The sequence below is a fragment of the Egretta garzetta genome, unplaced genomic scaffold (assembly GCF_000687185.1).
Source record: "Egretta garzetta isolate BGI_Z169 unplaced genomic scaffold, ASM68718v1 scaffold632, whole genome shotgun sequence".
In the NCBI taxonomy this organism is placed as follows: Eukaryota; Metazoa; Chordata; class Aves; order Pelecaniformes; family Ardeidae; genus Egretta; species Egretta garzetta.
The window spans coordinates 100949-122408 of record NW_009258816.1 but is presented as its reverse complement, the minus strand read 5'-3'; the positions used below and the strand labels follow the sequence as shown (position 1 = coordinate 122408).

The 21460-nt window shown below is 43.1% G+C and overlaps 1 protein-coding gene across 3 annotated transcripts in view; it reads left to right on the top strand.

Moving 5' to 3' along the window:
- Positions 1-21460, top strand: part of LOC104135961 (calcium/calmodulin-dependent protein kinase type II delta chain) — a 167636-nt gene that overhangs the window by 57802 nt on the left and 88374 nt on the right. For 2 of the 3 annotated variants that reach the window (XM_035889376.1, XM_035889378.1), the window contains exon 2: positions 7146-7205. The exons of the other annotated variant lie outside the window; for it this stretch is intronic. In XM_035889376.1, coding sequence (XP_035745269.1) covers positions 7146-7205 — 60 coding nt within the window. The remainder of the gene's footprint in view (positions 1-7145; positions 7206-21460) is intronic. 3 annotated transcript variants of the gene reach the window in all.

Sequence of the window (21460 nt, the reverse complement as noted above, 5' to 3'; positions counted from 1 at the left end):
TTACGCTTCGGTTGTCTGGGAGCTGAGAGCTCCAAGTATTTCGGGTTGGCCTGCCCTTTGACGTTCACCTTCAGATCACCGGTAACTGAAACCTGGCTGAAAACAGGGTAACAGAAATAGATATTTATGTACAGTGTTTGCCGTTGGGTCTGCTTAAGCTGAGTGGAGGAAGGAAGGAACACAATATTTCCTGAACTGACGCTCCTCTAGCAACGCTAAGGATTAATTTATTTCTTTGGAAGTGCAGCTGTCATCTTCTGGACCTTAATGTCCACTTAAATCCCTGACTCCAGGAGTGTTTAATGCTCTATCTGCTGCCTCGTGGCACTGTGTGCGTGGTGTGAGGTATCTGCGTTCACTTAACGGTTCCTTTTATACGAGGTTCCTTTTATTACAACTACTCTGACGCAAGCAACTAAATGGGGAGAGCTCATTATTATAATTTACGTGGCACCAGGGGCCAATCTAATTGGCACTGGCCAATACACTAGTTAAGTTTGGGGGGAAAATCTGAGACTATTATGCAGTCATTAATAATGATGATGATGATGATGTGTGATATATATCAACGACGATATCTATCAATATTTATATTGATGTGCTTCATATATTGCAGTGCATCCAGCAGTGTACCTAAGATGTTTTTATTCTCATTTACAAAAATACCAGGCGTGCTTTTTTAATCAATATGGTTATTGTTCTTAAAGCATGCGCTAACAATGTAGCCTATCATTCGTACCTGAAAACGTTCAGCTCTAGTGTTTGTTATATGAGCTGTAAATACGAGGTGAGTATTAACCCCATCTCAGCATGGTGTCCTGCTTCCCCTTTCACTGGAACGTGATCGTTCCGTGAATTACCCTCCTGTTTCGTGGCACAGCCTGCCGCAGCCTCCCCAGGCACAGCCACCTCTGACGCCTAAGCTAAAAGCAGGAGTCACAGTTGCATTCACTGGGTGCTTTTAATTGGCAGGCCTTACAGTGTGAAGCCTTGTCCCTGAGAAATGGTATTAATTTATGAGGGAAAAGTCTTTTTTTGGTGTTGTTTTTTTTTTTTTTTCCTCCAGCGAAACGTACTAGCTGAAGCATCAGAGTTAGCAACACGAAGTTCAGTACGCAAGAAGGATTGATGTAGCTGAATAAACAAAGTGCATCGTTCGGTCACAGTGGCTGTCGTTTGAAAGCATTTCAGTACGTGGACATGTGCAGATACCCTTTATTTTTTTTACGCTGTTGATGCTAAAATCTCAGTGACATCAGTGGGAGGGAGCCAAGGGCTGCCGGAATCTCGCAGGTTTAGCCTCGATAAGTCATTTTCAGTTAAATGGAAGAGCTCCATCTAGTTTATGCTCCGTCGTTCGAGAGTTTATTTCGCCTAGTAAGTTGTGAAGTAACATTTTCTTGGCTGTTTTTTTCATCTTGTTTCATTTACTGTCTGTCCACCGGAGCAGGAGGAACATCTGCATCATGTTAATCATGCGCTATGTATGGGTTAGTACCCGGGGCGGTACCCACCTGCCCTCGGTGGGTTCGGAGTGCTCTCAGGTGGAGTATGAGAACAGTTAAACAACCCAAGAAAACGTTCAGCGTACATGAAAAAACAGTTGTATGTGGTGTCAGTTCAGGAGCTGTGGTACAGCAATTAATAGCAATGTCAAGTGCTTATATTCAGAGTCGGAGACGAAGCGCTCTATTGTATCCATGTTATTCCTGAAGAGTCGACAGGGAATGTATTTAGCACTTCATAGCAGACCCTGAGACACCTTCCGGGTTTCTAGCTAGGCTGGCTAATCCTGTAAATACAGATTGAGGTAGTACAGAATGGCCTAAAAGTAGTGCTGGTAGCGCACCGGAGAGAGGCATCTTGTGCCAAATGACCAACAGTCCCTTGATTTTATTTTTTTTTTTCATTTTCCCCCCCTTGAGACACCGATCGTATTTCCATCTTTCTTCTAAAGCAAGCTTAGTTGAGTTTGCCTTCCAGATCCTCTCCCCGTGTGCTGGCTGTAGTACAGCAATGGGTCAGCCCATGGTTAAGTTACAGCCACAGCCGAGGGGCATGACGGCGCTGTAACCGTATACGTCTGTGCTTGCCTTTCAGTCTTGCTGCCACTGAGTTTAAAAACCTTAACATCAAACCTCAGTGGAAGAGGCAAAGTTTACAGAAGAACTTGGAGCTTATCTTGCAGATTTTTTAATTTTTTTTTTTTTTGAACTTCTGAAATTTAAATTTATTTTTTTTTTAATTAACAATAAATAAAGATGGAAGAGGGTTAAGCTGACAAATTTTCTCATGCAAGTGGCATAAGCTTTGAGGCCTCTTGGAGATTTATGAGGGTTTGGTTGGCAAGCGGTGACTAGCGCAAGACTGATACATCTGGGCAGGAGACTGCCTAGTTCTTAAAAGAGTATAAAAATAACGTGAACGGTCAACATGTGTGGAACTGATTCATTTGTTCTTATTGTTTAAGTTGACTGAAATTATGGGGGAGTACAGAAAAAGTAATGAAGCTTCCTTTCTTGTTTTTTCCTCCAGATTTTAAAAAGCGTTTCACAGACTTGAAGTGCTAACCATTTTAAAGATGGAGCTTGCTTTTTATATTTTATTTTAAATCTGTTGTTACAGTTCTTTTACACATACATATCTAAATTGCCTGGACACATTGCAGTAAGGATTGAGCTTTTTCATTTTCTTTTAACACCCGATGCTAAATTATTTAGAGTTGTCATCCAGAGCAACTTTTTCTGAACTTACTAATCTCTTAGTATTTTCAGAACTAACCTTTCCATGCACTTACTGTGACACATGATAATTTTCTGTAAGGGTTAAAGCACCGTTTTTCAATTGTAGCATGTTTTTTACGTTCCAAGCAGTTGTGTTTTCCAAAGTTAGTGTTTTGGGAAAGTTGTGATGCTTATTGTAGTTGCGGCGTAGTAAATCTCGTCATTTAATGTTCACATACTTCATTCAAAATAGTACAGTTATTGTAGAGAAAAAAGACTGAGTTATGCTGTACAGCTCTGTCGGGCTTCAGAAAGTCTCGGAAGCTTGTCTTTGAGCAAAAAAATATTGTATTAAAAAGTTATGTCTTCATTGGTATGACTTGAATGAAAACAGCTAGCTTTTTATGTGGTTTTGTTTGTGTAATTTTTTAAATATGAAAAAAATATGAGAATAACATCCCTAACAGAGGGACAGGGTTTAGTGGTGGGATGGCAGGGTTAAGGTAATGGCTTGATGATCTTAAAGGGCTTTTCCAACCTAAACGGTTCTGTGATTCTATAAAAATATACAGAAGAGCTGCCTTCTAGTTAATCGATACTTAAACATGCTCAAGCTGTGTATTACTTGCCTTCAAAAGTTACTACTCTGGCTTAATTATTTCAAACGTATTGCAGGATAGCCCTTACTTTTCTAATAAATTGATACTTTCTTTTTTTTGTCCACCTACTAATACGTATTGCAGGATAGCCCTTACTTTTCTAATAAGTAATTAGATAAGTAAAAAGATACTTTCTTTTTTTGTCCACCTACTAAGTTAGATTTGCAATGTAGAAACCAGATACTTGGATTTCTCTGAGCGAGTATATTTGCTATATGTTTCTGTATTTATTTTTTTAATAATTCTGCCTGCAGAGGCTGACAGTTTGCATTGCAACTGTTTTTCCCCTTTTATTGTAAAGTGAGTTGCTAGAGCAGCAGAACTCCCTGTGTTTGCCTTGATCTCTACTACTGAATCGGTGCCTGCTTGATCGTTATTTGACTTGGGCAATCTCTCTTACTTTCAGAGAATGTAAACGTAAATAATGTGCCTTTTTATTTAACTTTACATCATGTCGTCCTCTATCAATATCCTCGTGTTTCCTTTTTTTTGTTTTTATAGCACTGAAGTGTTACTGTCTGCTGCGGCCAGGATATTTTGATGTTTCCTTAATATTCACACCGCACACAATTTCTGCTGTCTTTTTATTCCGGCAGTCAACGCTTCTCTGATTTCGATTCCCTCTCGATTCATGAAAAGGCCCTATACAAGCGCCACTTATATTTTCTGCAAAAAATGACGTCTCCGAGCAATCCCATGATGGTTACTGCTTGGTTTGGCCTTTTTTTCTTTTTTTTGCTGTTTTTTCTTTGCCCGTGTTGGTGAGTCGCCAGCCAGTTTGTGTGTGAAGCCTGGTACTCTGTTCTTCTTGGACCAGGGCTTTGGCATCCCTCGCCTGGCATCCCTTCCGCTGGCGCCGTGCAGTAGCGCTCGTGTCGCAAATACAGATTGGCTTGGGTTTAACGCTCGGAACTGGGTAATGACAGCTTGTCCATCCCTCCCCTGTTTCTTGAAGCTGCCCTAACTTAAAATCTGTTGCAGTAGCTGAACAGCTATCGTTTTTCAGGACTTTGTGCATTCAAATTCATTGCCGCTTGTCGATGACCTCTCTGTTGACATCATTAATTGTGCTTACTGAAGTCTTTACTGATTATGCCTAAAACAGTTGGATGGATTAAGTGAATCACCAAAACCCCAGCGCTCATCAATTGAGGACAATTACTCGACATTAAGTTGTCAAGATCTGTCAGGAGAGCTGGAGGCTTATTCAATCTCTTCCATTACTATTTGATATGATTTAATAGTTTGCTTTCCAAATATACGTAAAACAGCTCAGTCTGTCTCGCTTCACCCAGACTGGTGTGAGGTTGGCTCTAAGGAGTCGGTTCGGAACGTTTCAGACCGGGAGTTGTCTGCCAAGTGTCTCTATGTCTACGTTCCATGGGTGCATGCTGCTCCTGAGACCTCTTCCATAGAAGGTTGGGAATTTCCTGCCTGGCTTGTCCCTCTGTCCCCCTGCGCTTTTAAACACACCGGTCAAGAGTCACCTTACTGAGCATGTTAGATTAAACTTCATATTTAATCTCTGCCTTCTATGCAGACTGTGCCCTTCAGGCTGTTTTGCGGCACTTTGCAGAGGTCGGCTTGGTTGCTGTTATTTATCTTCAGGGTGCCAGGCTTGCGCTTTGCCAGAGTGTGACACTTGGGTCTCTACGTATAAACCATTGGTATCCTGCCTGAGTTTTCAAGAACATTTTAATCAAGCGCAGCAGGAGGGCATAGGAATTGAATCGTTTGGTAACAATTTACTTAAAAAAACCCCCAAAACAATTCAAAATGTTATTCAGTTCAAAACCCATGGTGCAGACTACTGTTTTTATGGGGTGGAAGGACAGTTAAGAATTTCCCCTTTCAGTTGTTAGGAGCGTTCTCAAACCTCATGTGGATAATTAGGACTGTGGAGCCAGCGCAACCCGAATTACTTGTGTGACATTTGAAGTTTGAGTCCCCGTGAAGGCTTGGTTATTAAAATACCCTTCTATCTCAAATTGGAGATAGTTAAAATAATAGCAGAAGAGCCTTGTCTCCAAGAACATTTTACAGGTTATTTCTTTTCTCACTTTGAAAAATTATTTTTAGCTAATATTATAAAATTGAATCTGTGCTGCTTTTCTGCCTCTCGACAAAAGCTTTGTATTCTTAGCAGCCATACAAATTATGCTGCAGAAAGTGAGGATAAATGCACTAGGAGTCTGTTGGAATTACAGGATTACAGTAGGCAGTAGCTGGCTATTTTTATTATCTCTAAATTATGTATTTTAGTGCTCGAGTTCATAGAATCAATCATAGAATCATAGAATGGTTTGGGTTGGAAGGGACCCCCAGAGGCCACCCAGCCCAACCCCCCTGCAGGAGCAGGGACACCTTGAACCACATCAGGTTGCTCACAGCCCCGTCCAACCTGGCCTGGAATGTTCCCAGGGATGGGGCCTCCACCCCCTCTCTGGGCAACCCCTGCCAGGGTTTCACCACCGTCACTGTAAAGAATTTCTTCCTTATAGCCAGTCCAAACCTCCCCTGCTTCAGTTTCAAACCATCCCCCCTTGGCCTGTCCCAGCTGGCCCTACTAAAAAGCTTGTCCCCCCCTTTCCTCTGGGCCCCCTTTAAGCCCTGACCGGCCGCACTCAGCTCTGCCCGCAGCCTTCTCTTCTCCAGGCTGAACACCCCCAACTCTCCCAGCCTGGCCTCATAGGAGAGGTGCTCCAGCCCTCGGATCATTTTTGTAGCCCTCCTCTGGCCCCGCTCCAACAGGTCCATGCCCTTCTTGTGCTGAGGGCTCCAGAGCTGGACCCAGTACTGCAGAGTTACCTGTCTGTGGTTTATATTGCCTGACACGAGACTTTTTAACATGTCTGACGACATGTCTTGCCAGTATAAATAATTTACGTCGCATCACGTGTGTCCCCCACCAACACTCTCATACGTATCACGTAAGATGAGTACTGCATTACTGAACGTTAACCAAAATGCAGCAGAAGCAGTGCCATAAATGGTGGTGTTTGGAGCAAATATTGTAAAAGCTTGCGGTGTAGAAAAAGGGCTTAAAACCAGAGCTTGGCGCAAGTAGTAGTATTTTATCTCCAGCAGCGTCATCAGGGCTTGGTGGTCTACAAGTTCAGAGCCCGCTGCTCTACCCAAAGGTTAAACAGAGTCAGATGGCCGGGAGATGGGGAGCCAGCAGATGGTACCTACCTGTTCAGGGCATCTTCAGGTTAATGAATAATCAGCCCGAGAGAGAGATTAGCCCTGCTGGGGAAAATAACAACTGCTGCTCGTTAGTTATTGGGAGTTCCTGTGGCATCGTCGCCTTGCGGTGGGAGCACGTGGTGGCGGGTGTGCTGGCACGTGTCGAAGCGTGGGCCTGTGGCGCTGGGTGTCATTAAAGCTGTTAATGGGTGGGATGTACGGCAAGGCCGGAGGTTGAGGTTGTCCTTATTTTGATGAATGTTGTAACGTGATTTATTGCCTGGTAATTACAGGTCGTGGCATGAATATTTCCTGTTCTCTCCAATAAGTTGGCGGTGTGAGTTTTCTAATGGAGCTGCCTGTGGTAGTCCATCAAAGAAATGGTTGGGTGCAGTAACCTAATTCAATATTACAAACAGTTTGAATGCAAAATCTTAATGGATCTAAATAAAGGAGGTATTTTTTAAAGATCACATCAGATGATGGGGTTGGGTTTTTTTTGCTTCTGTAAAGCAAATACACTGAACTATGTTAATCTTTATACTAAAAGCAATTGTTCTGCTTTCCTTTGTTGCAGATCACCAGAAACTGGAAAGAGAAGCTAGAATCTGTCGCCTCTTGAAGCATCCCAATATTGGTAGGAACATTTACTTGCTTTATACAGTAGATATCCGTGTAGAAAATTGTGGGGAAGTGCAAAATAACAAATACAAATAGCAGTTCTGAGAAGTCAAGTAGTAATATCTCCAGGCGAGACTATTTCTTTATAATGTGGAGCTCCTTTCTAATTCTACTATGGGATGTCATATCCCAACGGATCACCTAAAGCAACGTGTACGGTTCTCATCTTCTCTGAGCTATTGCTCTGCCATCAATGAGCCATCTATGCCAGGTGTTGGGGTTTTTTTTGAGCAGCGTGTAGGAGGAGTTATTTCCAGTACTGCTCATGACTTTGAGACCTGCAGAAGAATTTCATCTGACAGCGTATGTTGCAAAATGAGACAGACCAATGTCGATAGAGTTAGCGTTTGGTTTTACCGAGATGCTTATTTAATCCTCCCTTCTTTTGTGTTTGAGATCTGTTCTTCTGTAGAAAAGATAGGTAGACGCCGAAAGCTCTGCTCCTTTTATTTCCAGAACTGTAGGCTTTCTACTCAAGCATTTGTGGAAAGCCAAAAAAGATATTGGGGGCAGGGGGGGTCTGTTCCCTTGCTTTAGAAACTGTAGAAACAGCAAAGTGCCTTGATCTTTAAGGAGTTGGGCCTGGGTTTTTCAGACACTGAATTATATGCCCAGGGTGTATCTCACAAGAATATTTGCTGTACCTGAGTCTTCTGTGGAAGGGTGGGACTTTCCTGTCTGTCCAGTTCCTCTATTCCCACGTACGTTCTTAAAAATTGTCATTAGAAAACCTAATCATCTCACCAAATGTTTTAAACAAACACATATGCTCGGTACTCCAAAAGCACTTGGCAGCCTGCTTGCTCTTCCTGCTGGTTGGTTTTTTCTCCTTTTCATTTTTAAATAGCAAACGTTGGTCTTCGTGACATTTTTAGACTAATATAATTGTGTCGTGCCTGGGAAAGAATCAGCTCCTTCCTTTTAATAATAATCATAAATTGAAACCAAACGTACCCCAGTTCAAAATGAAACGCCGAATCTCTGAAAACGCTCTCTTCTGCAGGCTCAGAGGCTTGGGAGGTTTCACATGCAAATTTGGTTAAAGAGGAAGAGCGATGTTATCTGCGTTACTTTATCCCAGCCAAAATTTTTGCATTGTAAAGCGATGCAAGAGAAGGGAACGTACACCTCGGTGTGGGGAGGGGGTGCAGCTCTTCCGCAGTTATGGAAAGCGGTGGTTACGCGTGTGCTGCTAGCCCGGCGCTAGAGTCATTTCGCCCATTCCTTGCTGTCACTACAGTGTATTTGTGAGTCTGAAGAAGCCAAGGAAGAAGAATAAAACCCAGTGATACCCGGATGAAATGGAAGAGCTGAAGTGCACAGAAGAACGCGGTTGAAACAACTGTCTAAGTTGATTTCATGCGACCACGTGTCTTCAGGTTGTGGATTGGCTTGGACCCGTGTTAGGATGTAGTCCAGATCCTCTGTGGCGGGCCAGCTATTCCAATCCAGCGTTTATATTTGTGAGCGTATGGCGTGAAATGCAAACAGGCGATGACAGCTTTGGTGACAGGCAGGTCGGGTTCTGTAAGTCAGCACAAATTCCATGCATCGCTACCTGCACCGAGGCGTGCAGTTCAGTCAAAGGATTATAGCCAAATTCTTCTGCTCCCGGTTCAGAAAAGATGCCACGTTTCTAGATCTGCCTGAGAGGAGATTTTCATGACTCGGAATTAACGTTCCAGGGTTTAGGTGTTGGGGTTTTTTTTGAGCAGCGTGTAGGAGGAGTTATTTCCAGTACTGCTCATGACTTTGAGACCTGCAGAAGAATTTCATCTGACAGCGTATGTTGCAAAATGAGACAGACCAATGTCGATAGAGTTAGCGTTTGGTTTTACCGAGATGCTTATTTAATCCTCCCTTCTTTTGTGTTTGAGATCTGTTCTTCTGTAGAAAAGATAGGTAGACGCCGAAAGCTCTGCTCCTTTTATTTCCAGAACTGTAGGCTTTCTACTCAAGCATTTGTGGAAAGCCAAAAAAGATATTGGGGGCAGGGGGGGTCTGTTCCCTTGCTTTAGAAACTGTAGAAACAGCAAAGTGCCTTGATCTTTAAGGAGTTGGGCCTGGGTTTTTCAGACACTGAATTATATGCCCAGGGTGTATCTCACAAGAATATTTGCTGTACCTGAGTCTTCTGTGGAAGGGTGGGACTTTCCTGTCTGTCCAGTTCCTCTATTCCCACGTACGTTCTTAAAAATTGTCATTAGAAAACCTAATCATCTCACCAAATGTTTTAAACAAACACATATGCTCGGTACTCCAAAAGCACTTGGCAGCCTGCTTGCTCTTCCTGCTGGTTGGTTTTTTCTCCTTTTCATTTTTAAATAGCAAACGTTGGTCTTCGTGACATTTTTAGACTAATATAATTGTGTCGTGCCTGGGAAAGAATCAGCTCCTTCCTTTTAATAATAATCATAAATTGAAACCAAACGTACCCCAGTTCAAAATGAAACGTCGAATCTCTGAAAACGCTCTCTTCTGCAGGCTCAGAGGCTTGGGAGGTTTCACATGCAAATTTGGTTAAAGAGGAAGAGCGATGTTATCTGCGTTACTTTATCCCAGCCAAAATTTTTGCATTGTAAAGCGATGCAAGAGAAAGGAACATACACCTCGGTGTGGGGAGGGGGTGCAGCTCTTCCGCAGTTATGGAAAGCGGTGGTTACGCGTGTGCTGCTAGCCCGGCGCTAGAGTCATTTCGCCCATTCCTTGCTGTCACTACAGTGTATTTGTGAGTCTGAAGAAGCCAAGGAAGAAGAATAAAACCCAGTGATACCCGGATGAAATGGAAGAGCTGAAGTGCACAGAAGAACGCGGTTGAAACAACTGTCTAAGTTGATTTCATGCGACCACGTGTCTTCAGGTTGTGGATTGGCTTGGACCCGTGTTAGGATGTAGTCCAGATCCTCTGTGGCGGGCCAGCTATTCCAATCCAGCGTTTATATTTGTGAGCGTATGGCGTGAAATGCAAACAGGCGATGACAGCTTTGGTGACAGGCAGGTCGGGTTCTGTAAGTCAGCACAAATTCCACGCATCGCTACCTGCACCGAGGCGCGTGGTTCAGTCAAAGGATTATAGCCAAATTCTTCTGCTCCCGGTTCAGAAAAGATGCCACGTTTCTAGATCTGCCTGAGAGGAGATTTTCATGACTCGGAATCAACGTTCCATTCATGACTCGGAATTAACGTTCCAGGGTTTGGCAGCCGCCGTTATATTTTGTCGTCCTTCGGTTTCTACTGTCAGCTGTTCTGCCAGCCCTGCCTGCGTATCGGCCGGAAAAAAACTGTTCCAATTAGCGTGGTTACAATAGTTCCTTGTTTGCATAATTGCTCGAGTGAAGGCCACTTTGTATCTGGTTTCTCTCTTGGAAGGCAGATCACAAATGCGGCCTGAAAACGAGAAGCCGTTTTTGCAAACTTAGAAAGGTAACTCTTTTCAAAAGTAATCATTTCAGGCCTCTGAAGTCCCACCGCGTCAGCTACTGGGCTGAAGAGGTGGATGTTTGGATGCTGGGCTGGACCGGAGGCTGCTGGGCTGCCGCCCAGCCTGGCAGTGGTTTGCTCTCCCCCCGTCTCCTGCAGTCATGCCCGCAGCCAGCTGAATGTTAACCCAAAAGTCGTCCCGGGAGCGTGCAGCCTGCACCCGGCTGAATCTCTTCTGCTTGGGTCACTGTCACGTCCCTTTTTTAACAAAAGTCATCTCTAAGGGGTAACAATGCTACGTCACACGAGAAAGCACTAATCACAAAAAAGGAGGGACACCAGGGTAAGGGAGCCCAGCTGTTAACAGCAGAGATTATAGCGTGTTGCAAGCCTCAGAGTGGTAAAGATTAACCCTTGTTAACAAGTTTTACTTGCACAATGAGGGTGACAAAGAGCGTGCGTGTTTCAAAGCATTAGCAAGTCCATGAGTATAAAACTCATGCTTTTTTCTTCATCTGTGTTTCCTCCTGAATTTACTGCCAGGGATTAATTTCCAATAGCCCAGAAAACAAAAGATTTCTTGAAAAGGCACTTGTCCTGCTAACAAGAAGTGTGTATCATTTCAGAAAACTAAGAAAAAAATTATAAAAACTAATTTTTCAAATGAGATCTCTGTAGGAAAGCAGAGATCTGGTTTCATTGATTGGGCAGTTTCTCAAAGATGATCTCAGTGGTTTTCTCTATTTTCCTCCAGTGTAGTTTTTCTTAGTTACTTGTCTTTTTGAATTCCACATTTGTTGCAGGGTGGCAGATTTCTGAGGGTAGAATTCACTAATCCATTCTCTTTTCTTTCAGGCTGCTTCTTTATTCTTCCTAGTTAGCTTGATTAAATCTCCCTTCTAAAAGTGACTTACTGTAAAGGTGTCCAGTTCAGGTTAACTTTCTTTCGAAAATAATACATCTATAATAGTACTCCTTTACAGAATGTTGTGTGGTCTCTTCGGTTAATTATCTTTCAAGTCTTAAGCCCGTACCGGATACTTTAGGGTGAAAACCCGTTTTTAGTTACCTTTTTCGTAAATTCCCCCCAGTTCGAGTAAAGCAGCACGGCTGTGGTGAATCACATTTTTCGATTTCAGCCTGTGAGTAAACACATTGTAGTTTTCATATGAGCAAGAGGGTTTTTTTCTTTAGAGAAACAGAGGTTAAAAAAAAAAATCGAAACCACTGGAAGTATTTTTCCAATGATCTGCCCCGAGAAAACAGAGAATTATCAAAAACTTTTACAGATTACTAGGTTTGTATTTCCAAGGTATGGATGCAATTAGTACCTAACAAGAAAAACATTTAGTATTTAGTTATTTCGTCGGGATAAGAAAGAATTCAGGACTAAACTTCTGAACGATTGGCGTAATGATTGTTAGCTTTCCAACAGTACCATTTTTATAGCCATTTCATATCTGATTCGATGGTGGGTTTATTTAATGAGTGCCATTAGGCAGTTAGGAAATCTTACGATGCCATGTAAAAAGGCTTTCAATTTTAGTCTGTGTTCATATGCACTAAACTTCAGAAGGTCCTCTGGTATTGGCAGAGGACTCTCAAATTGGACATGAGTGGGGTTTTTTTTTTAAATATAAAATTGGAACGAAAGTTCTGGAAAAGCACAGCGTAGGGGGGAAAAATAACAGACTAAATCAGAATGCTTTCTTTCAAAAGGGTAAAACTCTGAAATTTGGAAATTAAGGAGACACACATGACAATATTTTCATATCAGTTCTTGATTTGAATCTCCCCAAGTAGTCAGTGTAAAATGTTAAACACAAAAGAAAACGGAGAGGAAACAAATGTATTTTCTGCTGCCTTTTTGGAAGTATTTATGACATCAGATTATTATTTCGGGAATCAACATATCTACCAAATGTTCGCAGATAAAGTATTTAAGCATGTGTTGAGGGAGCTTAATTCTTATTAAGTATTTCTACTGAAAGAATGATTTTGAAATAGGGTAAGATACCAAGTTCTGAATTCACGTATGAAAACTTAAATCGCCGGTGATTATTCTCACTAGACAAACGTCAGGAAGGGAAGCTAACTAGATCAAAATGCAGCTAGCTGGCACTTCCAAATCCTTGCAAATTGGAGAAATCCACGATAATTCATTTTGATACACAGACGTTGGGTTGCTTGATATGGATACGTGTATTTATGCATAGCTAAGCCTATAGGAGCATACGGTCATTTGAGAAATGCCTTTTAGATGCAGCAAATTACTTTTTTTTTTTTTTTTGGAAACAGATCTCGCCGAGTGCATTTGTTACCCTCTTAATGAAGTCATGAATCTAGCCGCTAGCGTCAACTGCCTTCTGCAAGGCATTTGTTCTACCGCTGAATTCTGTGCTAATTTTTTTATTATGGAAAATGAGCGTGTTCTTCATTAGGGATATTAGGAAAGCAGAAAACCACAATAAAAGTATAAGACGGTAGTTCTTCTAGATGGGGTTATCTGTGGCAGAGGTCTAGAGAGGTCTCGGTCACTATTTTTATCAACAGAATTAAAGAGTTGAAGCGGTATCAGTTTGATGTGGTGGGACTAAGGAGCCGTCCAGCCCGTCGATGTGAGCTCACGTATCTAAGAACAAAGATTGTATGTCGGTCTTAAAAGAGGAGTAACTGCATCTTGGAAAAGCCTGCGATGGCAGGAAATAACTACTTGAACGCAAACCTCATTGGGATGCTCTGACACCCAGGGGAAATACCATTCTCAGATGCATGCAAGTAGCAATCAGAAAGAGGAAAATAGTATTTATTTTGTATCTGCCAACAGAAGTCTCTTCTGCAGTGCTGTGCTGAGCTTTGACATCCACGTGCCGGTAAATGTGATTTAGGGAAAGGGGGTGATTTGAGGAGGTCTACCAAAATAACTGGAAAATGTTATTTATCAAGAAAAAGGCAAAAAGAAACATGACTATAATGATGAAGTTAAACATAGGAGTTCAGGTTTTGGCAATGGAAGAATGAGAATAACTTAGGGGTATGATGTTTCCTGACTTGAAATGTGGGATTTTTTTTTTTTTATTATTTTTTTTTTTAAGCTTTATGCTACAAACTGGCACCATACTCCTGGTATGCAGGACTATGTACAGGCCATTCTTTTTGGAAAGCTGAATATTGTTGAAGAAAGGTAATGATTCTGTTTCTGTAGTGCTTAGGAAGCTTGCCAGCCCTTAGGGGTTGCGTTTATGTCCAACACAGAAATGTCATGGAAATCTTCCTTGAAGAAGATATTTTCACTTCACGTACAAATATAGCTCCAGGAGATCTGTGAAAGCTGAATATCTCTGTCTTTGCACGTAACTAATTTAGTTAGTTTTTCAGCATCTCTTTATTTTACTCATTTTTTTTTTTTTTTAATTTGAAGAAATCCATGATTTCTTCTTCTCTGTCCAGCTTTGTAGTCATGATGCCAATGAACGGTGTAGGAAAAATGCCTAAAAGGAAAGTGGATTAGAAATAGTATTTCCTGGTCTCCTTTTTCAAATCTCCGTTTCCCACTTAAGTGTGTGTGTGTGTGCATAAATACATATAAAAAATACATATATATGAAGGTTTGTTTAAAAAATACAGCATTTACTCATCTTTTTTGCCTGCGGTTATTCCTTAGCAATACTCAGTGCTTGTGTTGTGGTTTCTGCCTTTTCTCACCTCAGTTCTTTGTATCAAAGTAGTAGAAAGCGAGCCCCACTGAATTTTGTGGGAGAATGAAAATGATGCAAACTCCATTTGTGAAACTTTCAGGGCTTGAGAGAAAACTTTGGGAGGGGGGCTCAGAGCCCTTTCTTCCCGAGCAGTCTTTGGCAATACTGGTATTTTCTCCTTCTCCAGCATTTCTTGAGTGATCTGGCCTGCTTCTTCTGTTGCATCGTGGTAGGAAATTTCTAGGCAAACATTAGCTCAAGTTCTTTTAGTAACAGAGCTCCCAGAGTTGGGGCAGGGCTGCAGTGGTTTGTACATTGATCTGATTTTCAGCGCTGCTGTATTCCTCGCGTTCTGACCGTAACGAGAGGACTCTACCACCACCAGCGCGTAGAGGTTTTCTTTCTCATTTATTACAGCTTGCTAACATAACAGAGTGTAAAATGAAAGATGTAAACATAGGTTAACCCTTGCTGCTTTTTCTTTTATAAGATTACACATAAGGTTATATCAAAAGCTTGCCTCCTTCACTGAACAAATACCTGCGAAGGATTTGGCATCTTGTGTAGCTGTTACTTTTACAGCTCTTACGTCTACTAATGCTTCCACGTTTTTAATTTACAAATTTACTTGGAAAGAAAATTTGTAAGGTGAGTAAGTGTTTCATCACCAAGAAACCCGCTGTCATTGTCCCGTTTTCTGGCCTTTATCTTCTTTTGACAAACTTTGATTTTTCGGTCCTTTTTTAGGTAAGGTTGTATTTTAGCACTCTGCTTTTTAATCTAACAATCCACATATTTTTGATGGTGTAAGTCTGTTGCACCATCGTATTATTACTTTTGATGTTGATTTAGAGCCTGCTTTGGTAATTTTGGTTTATGAAGTCCCAAGAGATGGTTAAAACTGCACTAGCCTGATGATGCGAATCCTGACCCAGCCTGGAAAAACGCTGATTCAAACTTGGTAAAAATGTGGGGATTTTTTCCAGGTTGAGTGTGCTCTTGCAGGGTCTGCGCTGAGTTTGGGTAGTATTTTTCTATATCAGAGTTAGACCGTCTCTCTCTGTAGCTACTGGAAGGGCTTCTGCTGTCCTTACGTTCCCACTTGTCAAAAGCTGTACCTCGCAAAACGTCATGTGCAGCAATAGTAGGATCACGTAAATAACCAGGATCTGCCGGGTTTTGCGTGGCAGTGCTAACGTGTCTGGCTTCATTACAGCCCAGCATCCTTCCCCGCCTGCCTCCGCTTCCTCCCTTTGCTTTATAGACGGCGAATAAGATGTGGCAAGCAGACAGGATCCATTAGCCAGCTCCATCAGGCTCGAGTCTGACTCTGATGAATCTTCATCCCTTCCCAAAAGGCCACAGCAGATTTCACTGACATGTGGCAGCCCTTCAGGTGATAAATGAACTCCTTTTGGCAACAGGACAGGTTGTCCCCGAATGGCTTTGTAAGTCAGGATATTTCGAGGGAAGTGGGACTGCCAAGCAGAAGCGGTGCCGTGTGGGCTCTAATAGGGCTGGGCCAGCGGTGTCCCGATCCGCGTGCCCTCCTCGGTGGGGCTGGAGCTCTGGCGTTGCTGGCTAGCCTGAGCTGCCGTGCTTTGGGGGCAGAAAGGTCTTTCTCCTGTGAAGGCTGAATATGAGCCAGCAGGGTGCCCAGGTGGCCAAGAGGGCCAGCGGCATTCTGGCTTGTATCAGGAGTGGTGTGGCCAGCAGGAGCAGGGCAGGGACCGTGCCCCTGTGCTCTTGTTGGGTTTTTTTTTTCTTGTTAACGCCCTCTCTGAAAACAAATTCATGCTGGGAGCCTGACCTGCTCTAATGCAGCACTTACAGTGCCGGCGGAACACAGGGATCTCTGTCGCCGGGGCCGGGGGCTCCTTTAGACATCAGGAAAAATTTTAGACATTAGGAAAAATGTCTTCCCCAAAGGGCTGTCAGGCTCTGGAAGGGGCTGCCCAGGGAAGGGGTCGAGTCCCCAGCCCTGGGGGGATTTAACAGCCGGGCAGAGGCGGTGCTGAGGGCCAGGGTTTGGGGGTGGGATGGCAGGGGTAGGGGAGTGGTTGGGCTGGGGGAGCTCAAAGGGCTTTTCCAACCCAAACGATTCTAAGATTGTAAGAACTATAGCTGGGCCAGCATATGGGAATACAGACCGGTGTCCTTCCAAGGAAGGACAGCTCTGCAGCAGGTCGAGAGGCAGGCTTTAGATGCAGGACAGTCTGGGACACCGAGGAAAAAAGACAAATCGCTAAAGCGATTTCATAAATGCGTTGGTGTCTGTCTGCAGTCTGCTTTGATTTCCATACTTTGAGCTGGGAACTTCTCATGAATTGCTGAGGAAATGGATAGCGCCCAAACTTGGCGCTGCTCCCCGTCAAACCCCTGGTGCTTACTTATTCAGGAGCGCACCCCCGCGCCTGAGGAAAGGCGGAAAAGCCTGCGTTTGGGGTTTTCTCATCCCTCCCCACGGCAACACAAAACATGAGCGTAGAAGCTGTTAAATCCTTCACGCATGTCGGGGGGAAATAAGAAACTTCGTATTGTCTTGTCCTTTTTTGGACAGAGGGTAATTAAAGATAGGTGGGTTTTCTGTGTCCTTTACGCAAGGCGATGTGTCCTTTTTCTTTTTTATTCACCGAGTTTTTGCACGGGACTTCACGTAAGTTGACAAGAATCTGAAGAGAAGCACTATTAATATCCAGCAAATGGGGATTTAGGAAATCCTTTCTAAGTTTCTTTCGACTCGCCGTGGCGAAGTCGGGGATTAGTTAAGTTACTGCATAAACCAAATACGGAATAAAACCCAGGCCTGTTCAGGTTTGGTGGATTTAGTTCTTTAGCACAGTATTTTTCCTGAGCTTAATTTCAGGTTTCCCTCTTTACATAGGGAATATATTAATACAGACTTAAAAGGTAATAACACAGTTCTTTCCTGATGCAGCGAAAATCAAACAAATCCTCAAGTATATACATTTATGCTCAATAAACATGGGCCTTGGGAGTACATTAATTATACGTATGTATATAAATATATATTTGGGGGGCTGGTATTTATACATATCTATTAAAAAAAGCTTTTGTTTACTTCCTAGAGAAACTGGAAATCTGTGGGACTGATGCATGGAGACGATTTTGCTTCCTTTAATTATTTTTATTGCTTAGATGAGCTGATCATTTCAGCACTTTCAAATCTCATCCGTTCTATTGAATTAATTAAATTTCCATGATGAATAAGGTGAACCATCATCCTTGAGAGAATTAAAGTAAAGCATCAAGAAACCAAATAAACCAGCGAGGTAACATGATTTCATACTTAATGTAAAAGCCAATTTAATGAGTATTATAAAATAACAGCTTCAGTGTTTAAACTCAGCTGTGGCTACAGCGTGGAGCTGAGTAAGTGAAGTGCAACCACGGAGTACAGACGCTGGTTTTTTAGCAGCTGTTTGTAAAATTAAATGTACCATAACGAGCCTGAACCCGGCAGGAACACACAAGGAGAGAGCATCGAGGGTTTTGTTGCAACAGGCTTTTCAGCGGTCTTTCTCATTCTCAGCAGTTTTTGCTATTCCTGTGCAGTTGATTTCTTTTAATTGGTGAAGTCGTCGCGGGTGCGTGGTTGACGTTTAAGAAGACGAGGCTGAAAGTTTTCACTTCTGACGTTGCAAGAATTTGGTGGGGAAGGGGCTTTCTGTAGAGCTGCTGCCCTAACAGTGAGTGAAATATTAAAAAAAAAAAAAAATAAAAAATACCGTAGTAAAAGTACTGGAAGTTTTTTCAGTGCTAATCAACGTGTCGGTGATTTTCAGCACGTAACATATTAAGGGTCAGATAACGTGGTCTGTCTGAGCGTGAAAGCGAAGGAGTGGGAAGGCAGCTTTATTAGGTGTTAAAGCTTTTGTCTCCGTTTCGGTTACAGCATAATCCTTTTATTCTGGTAAAAGTGGCATTGAATCTTTAGGTTTCACTCTTCTGGGTTACTGTGGAGCGTAAAAATGTCTTTTAGTATAGACAACGACACTACTCTTCGCCACGCTGGGTTAACTCTCTTTCCTTTTAATAGAGGACAAGATTATTCTAGCTCAAGTGAAGCATTGCTGGTTGTAATATCCCCGATAACTTTAGCAACATCCATAATGCACCGAGGAAATGAGGTTTCGCTGAGATTTGCCACAAATTTTGTCATTTTTTGCCTCAGAAGGTCTATGTGTGATTTGCACCAAAATAGGGAATGATAAAGTGTGAATCAAGTGTGAAGCAGACCTTGAAGGGTTTTCCTTGCCTTCTTATAGCTGGTTTTGGACGTTTTCTTAAATGCATGAAAGTTCTTTTCATAGTGTGTCCAGATCTGCCTAAACATTTTTTATTTTTATTTTTCCACACAGTCAGTTACACTTGTGGAGCCAGTCATTTGAAATGTAAAATAGAGTAATCCACAGAAATCGGAGGCGGAATTTAAACATCTCTCTTGAGGAACCTGCTGCGGGGGGTGTGAGTACTAGGACGGCTGCCACACTTCCCATTTGTATTCCGATCGCTTGTTCTGTTTTACTTTCCTATATAGGCTTTCTGGAAGGAAGAACTTTAATAATCACCTTGCTGACTTCAAGGACCGCCTAAATAAGCTAGATGAAAATGAATTGCTCTCTTTTTACACACACAGGGCTGAATCTTTGAGAACTTGCATTGCGGTTTTTTTGTTTGAAAGCTTTGTTTATGATGAATCTGCAACCACGTGTTACGCATACGGATAGACATCATGACTCCCAGCTAAACCACAAATATGTAATTTTCCTCTGGACCCTTTCCTCCAAAAACATAGATCTCCGCTACTTCAGCTAAAGTAAGCTTTTTCTTTCAGTAAAGCTAGCACAGACGTTTTTAGAGCATTTTTAGGGGATATTGTAAGTCCTGCTCCCTTGGCTTTGTACAGACAACGTTGTAGACGGTTTAATAGGTGAATTCTGCACTGGTTCTTGGATCAATACCCAAATGCTGGAAAAAATATTAATTAATAATAGTTAATATAAAAGTTCAACTCTTATTTGAGCTGGGAGGGGGGTGAGGGGAACCAAACAAACCCAGACTGAGAAAAGGGTACAGCATATCTGGTCGTGTGGATGGGTGTCGCTGTTGGGATGGCATTAGTGCAACTCCTGTATGGGTGGTAAAATTGTTGTCGAGTAGTTTCCATTATAAACCCAGCTCCAGCCTTGACATTTGTGGTTGTGGGCTGAACCCTCTCTGTGGGATGCTTTTGTCTCGGCCTATTCCCTTTCCCAAGAGAAAAAATAGAGAATTATCGTTTGAGCAGCATTTGTTTCCCAAGCAGCCTAGAGCTGCCCACTTGGCGGGTTTGGCACGCTGACCCAAGGAGGGTGGGCTGTCACCCTTACTGGCGGGGAGCCTGGGGGAGGAATCGGTACGTACCAGCTTCTGGGAAAAGTCTCCCCAAGGAGAACGTGTTTGGCTTTTTGCACCACCTCAGAGCTGAGTCCCACCTCACCCCTCCTCTCTGCTGGCTCGACTTCAGTTCTCTGTGATGTGCCAAAAAGGAAAAATCCAGGGATGGGGGCAGTGGGGGGTAGAGGAGGAAGAGTGGCGTGACCGGTGGGGAGGAGGAAGCACTGGAGTGAGGGAGTGGGGGAAAGCTGGGGATCTGAGCTGGGGGTGGCGAGAGGCGAAAGGGAGGTCTCCTGACTTTGGACCACAGATGATGTTTTGACTTCAGCAATCATAAATCAGGAGTTGGGGCTTTGGGAGCTCGCTGTGGAGCTTAAGAATGTCCTTGCTCCTCTTCCAAAGACCATACAAGCCCAGGAAGCTCATCAGGAGAGGCAACCCTCAGAGTTACTCCCATCTGCCCAGACTTCTTGCTTTACCCTGCCCCCTGAAAAAAAAAAAAGCATCATAAATCATGGAATCACGAGGGTTGGAAGAGATCTCTGGAGGTTATCTGTCCCCAGCCCCCTGCCCAAACCACATCCAGTAAAATTGGGTTGCTCCGGACCTGTCCTGCTGACTTTGGAGAACCTCCAGGGAAGGAGGTTTCACAGCCACTCCGGGCCCCGCTCCGGTGTTTGACTGCCTTCCCATCAACATAAATAAGCGAAGAAAATTGTCCTTATGCCTAGCTGGGATTTTCCATACTCCAGCGTGTGTCTGTCACCTCTTGTCTTGCCATTTGCACCCCGGAGAGGACCATCTCTGCCATCTCGAGAGCCTCGCTGCTGTCAGCTGATGGCAGGAGCGAGATGCGTTCCAGCCTTCCCTTCTACGGCCAACCCAGCCCCTCCTTGTGTGCCAACGGTAGCCCCCTAAGCATCCTGGTGGCCAGTGGAGAGAAATAATAGCTAGCAACAAATTAAGCTGTCTTAATAAGTACTTAGACTGGGCTGAAATAAAAAAAAAAAAATAACGTCACAAGTTACTTCAAAAAGGCACAAGATATGGTGTAAGTCAGGGTATGGTCTGCTCCCGTGCTCATGCTTTTAGATCTGAGCATTGCGTTAGTCTGCTCTGAGGATGCTTTCCTGGGCAAGACGCTGCAGAAGAAAATAGTTCAGGGCAAGGAGCGAGGCGTTGGCAATGTTTTGTTCTCTAAAACAGGGTACTGGAAGGAGAAGTGAGTATTCTTGAATCCCCATTAGGATGTTTTTGTTTCTTTTCTTAAAAACACATCCGCTTTCATGTTTAAATAGTGACATAAATTCTTGAAGAAAGTGTAATTTGACTAAAAATCGTAAACAGGGCCTGACTTCTTGGAATGCCATTTTTAACTGGTTGCAAGGTGTGCGTTTGGAAGTACGTTTTATCAGCTGAACCTGGCTATGTCACGGCACGTGCAGAAATCCTCTGTCCTCTTGGGTTTTTTGCATTTCGTACGCATCTTCTGCATCCCTGCCAATGGAATGCCCATTCAGTAAGACATTTTGTAGTACCTTGGATATTATATATTGAGAAAGGGATAGGAAAACCTGGCACAGGCCAGGGGCTGACCTGCTGGAAAGCAGCTCTGCCGAGAGGGACCTGGGAGTCCTGGTGGATGACAAGCTGACCATGAGCCAGCAGGGTGCCCTTGTTGCCAAGAAGGCCA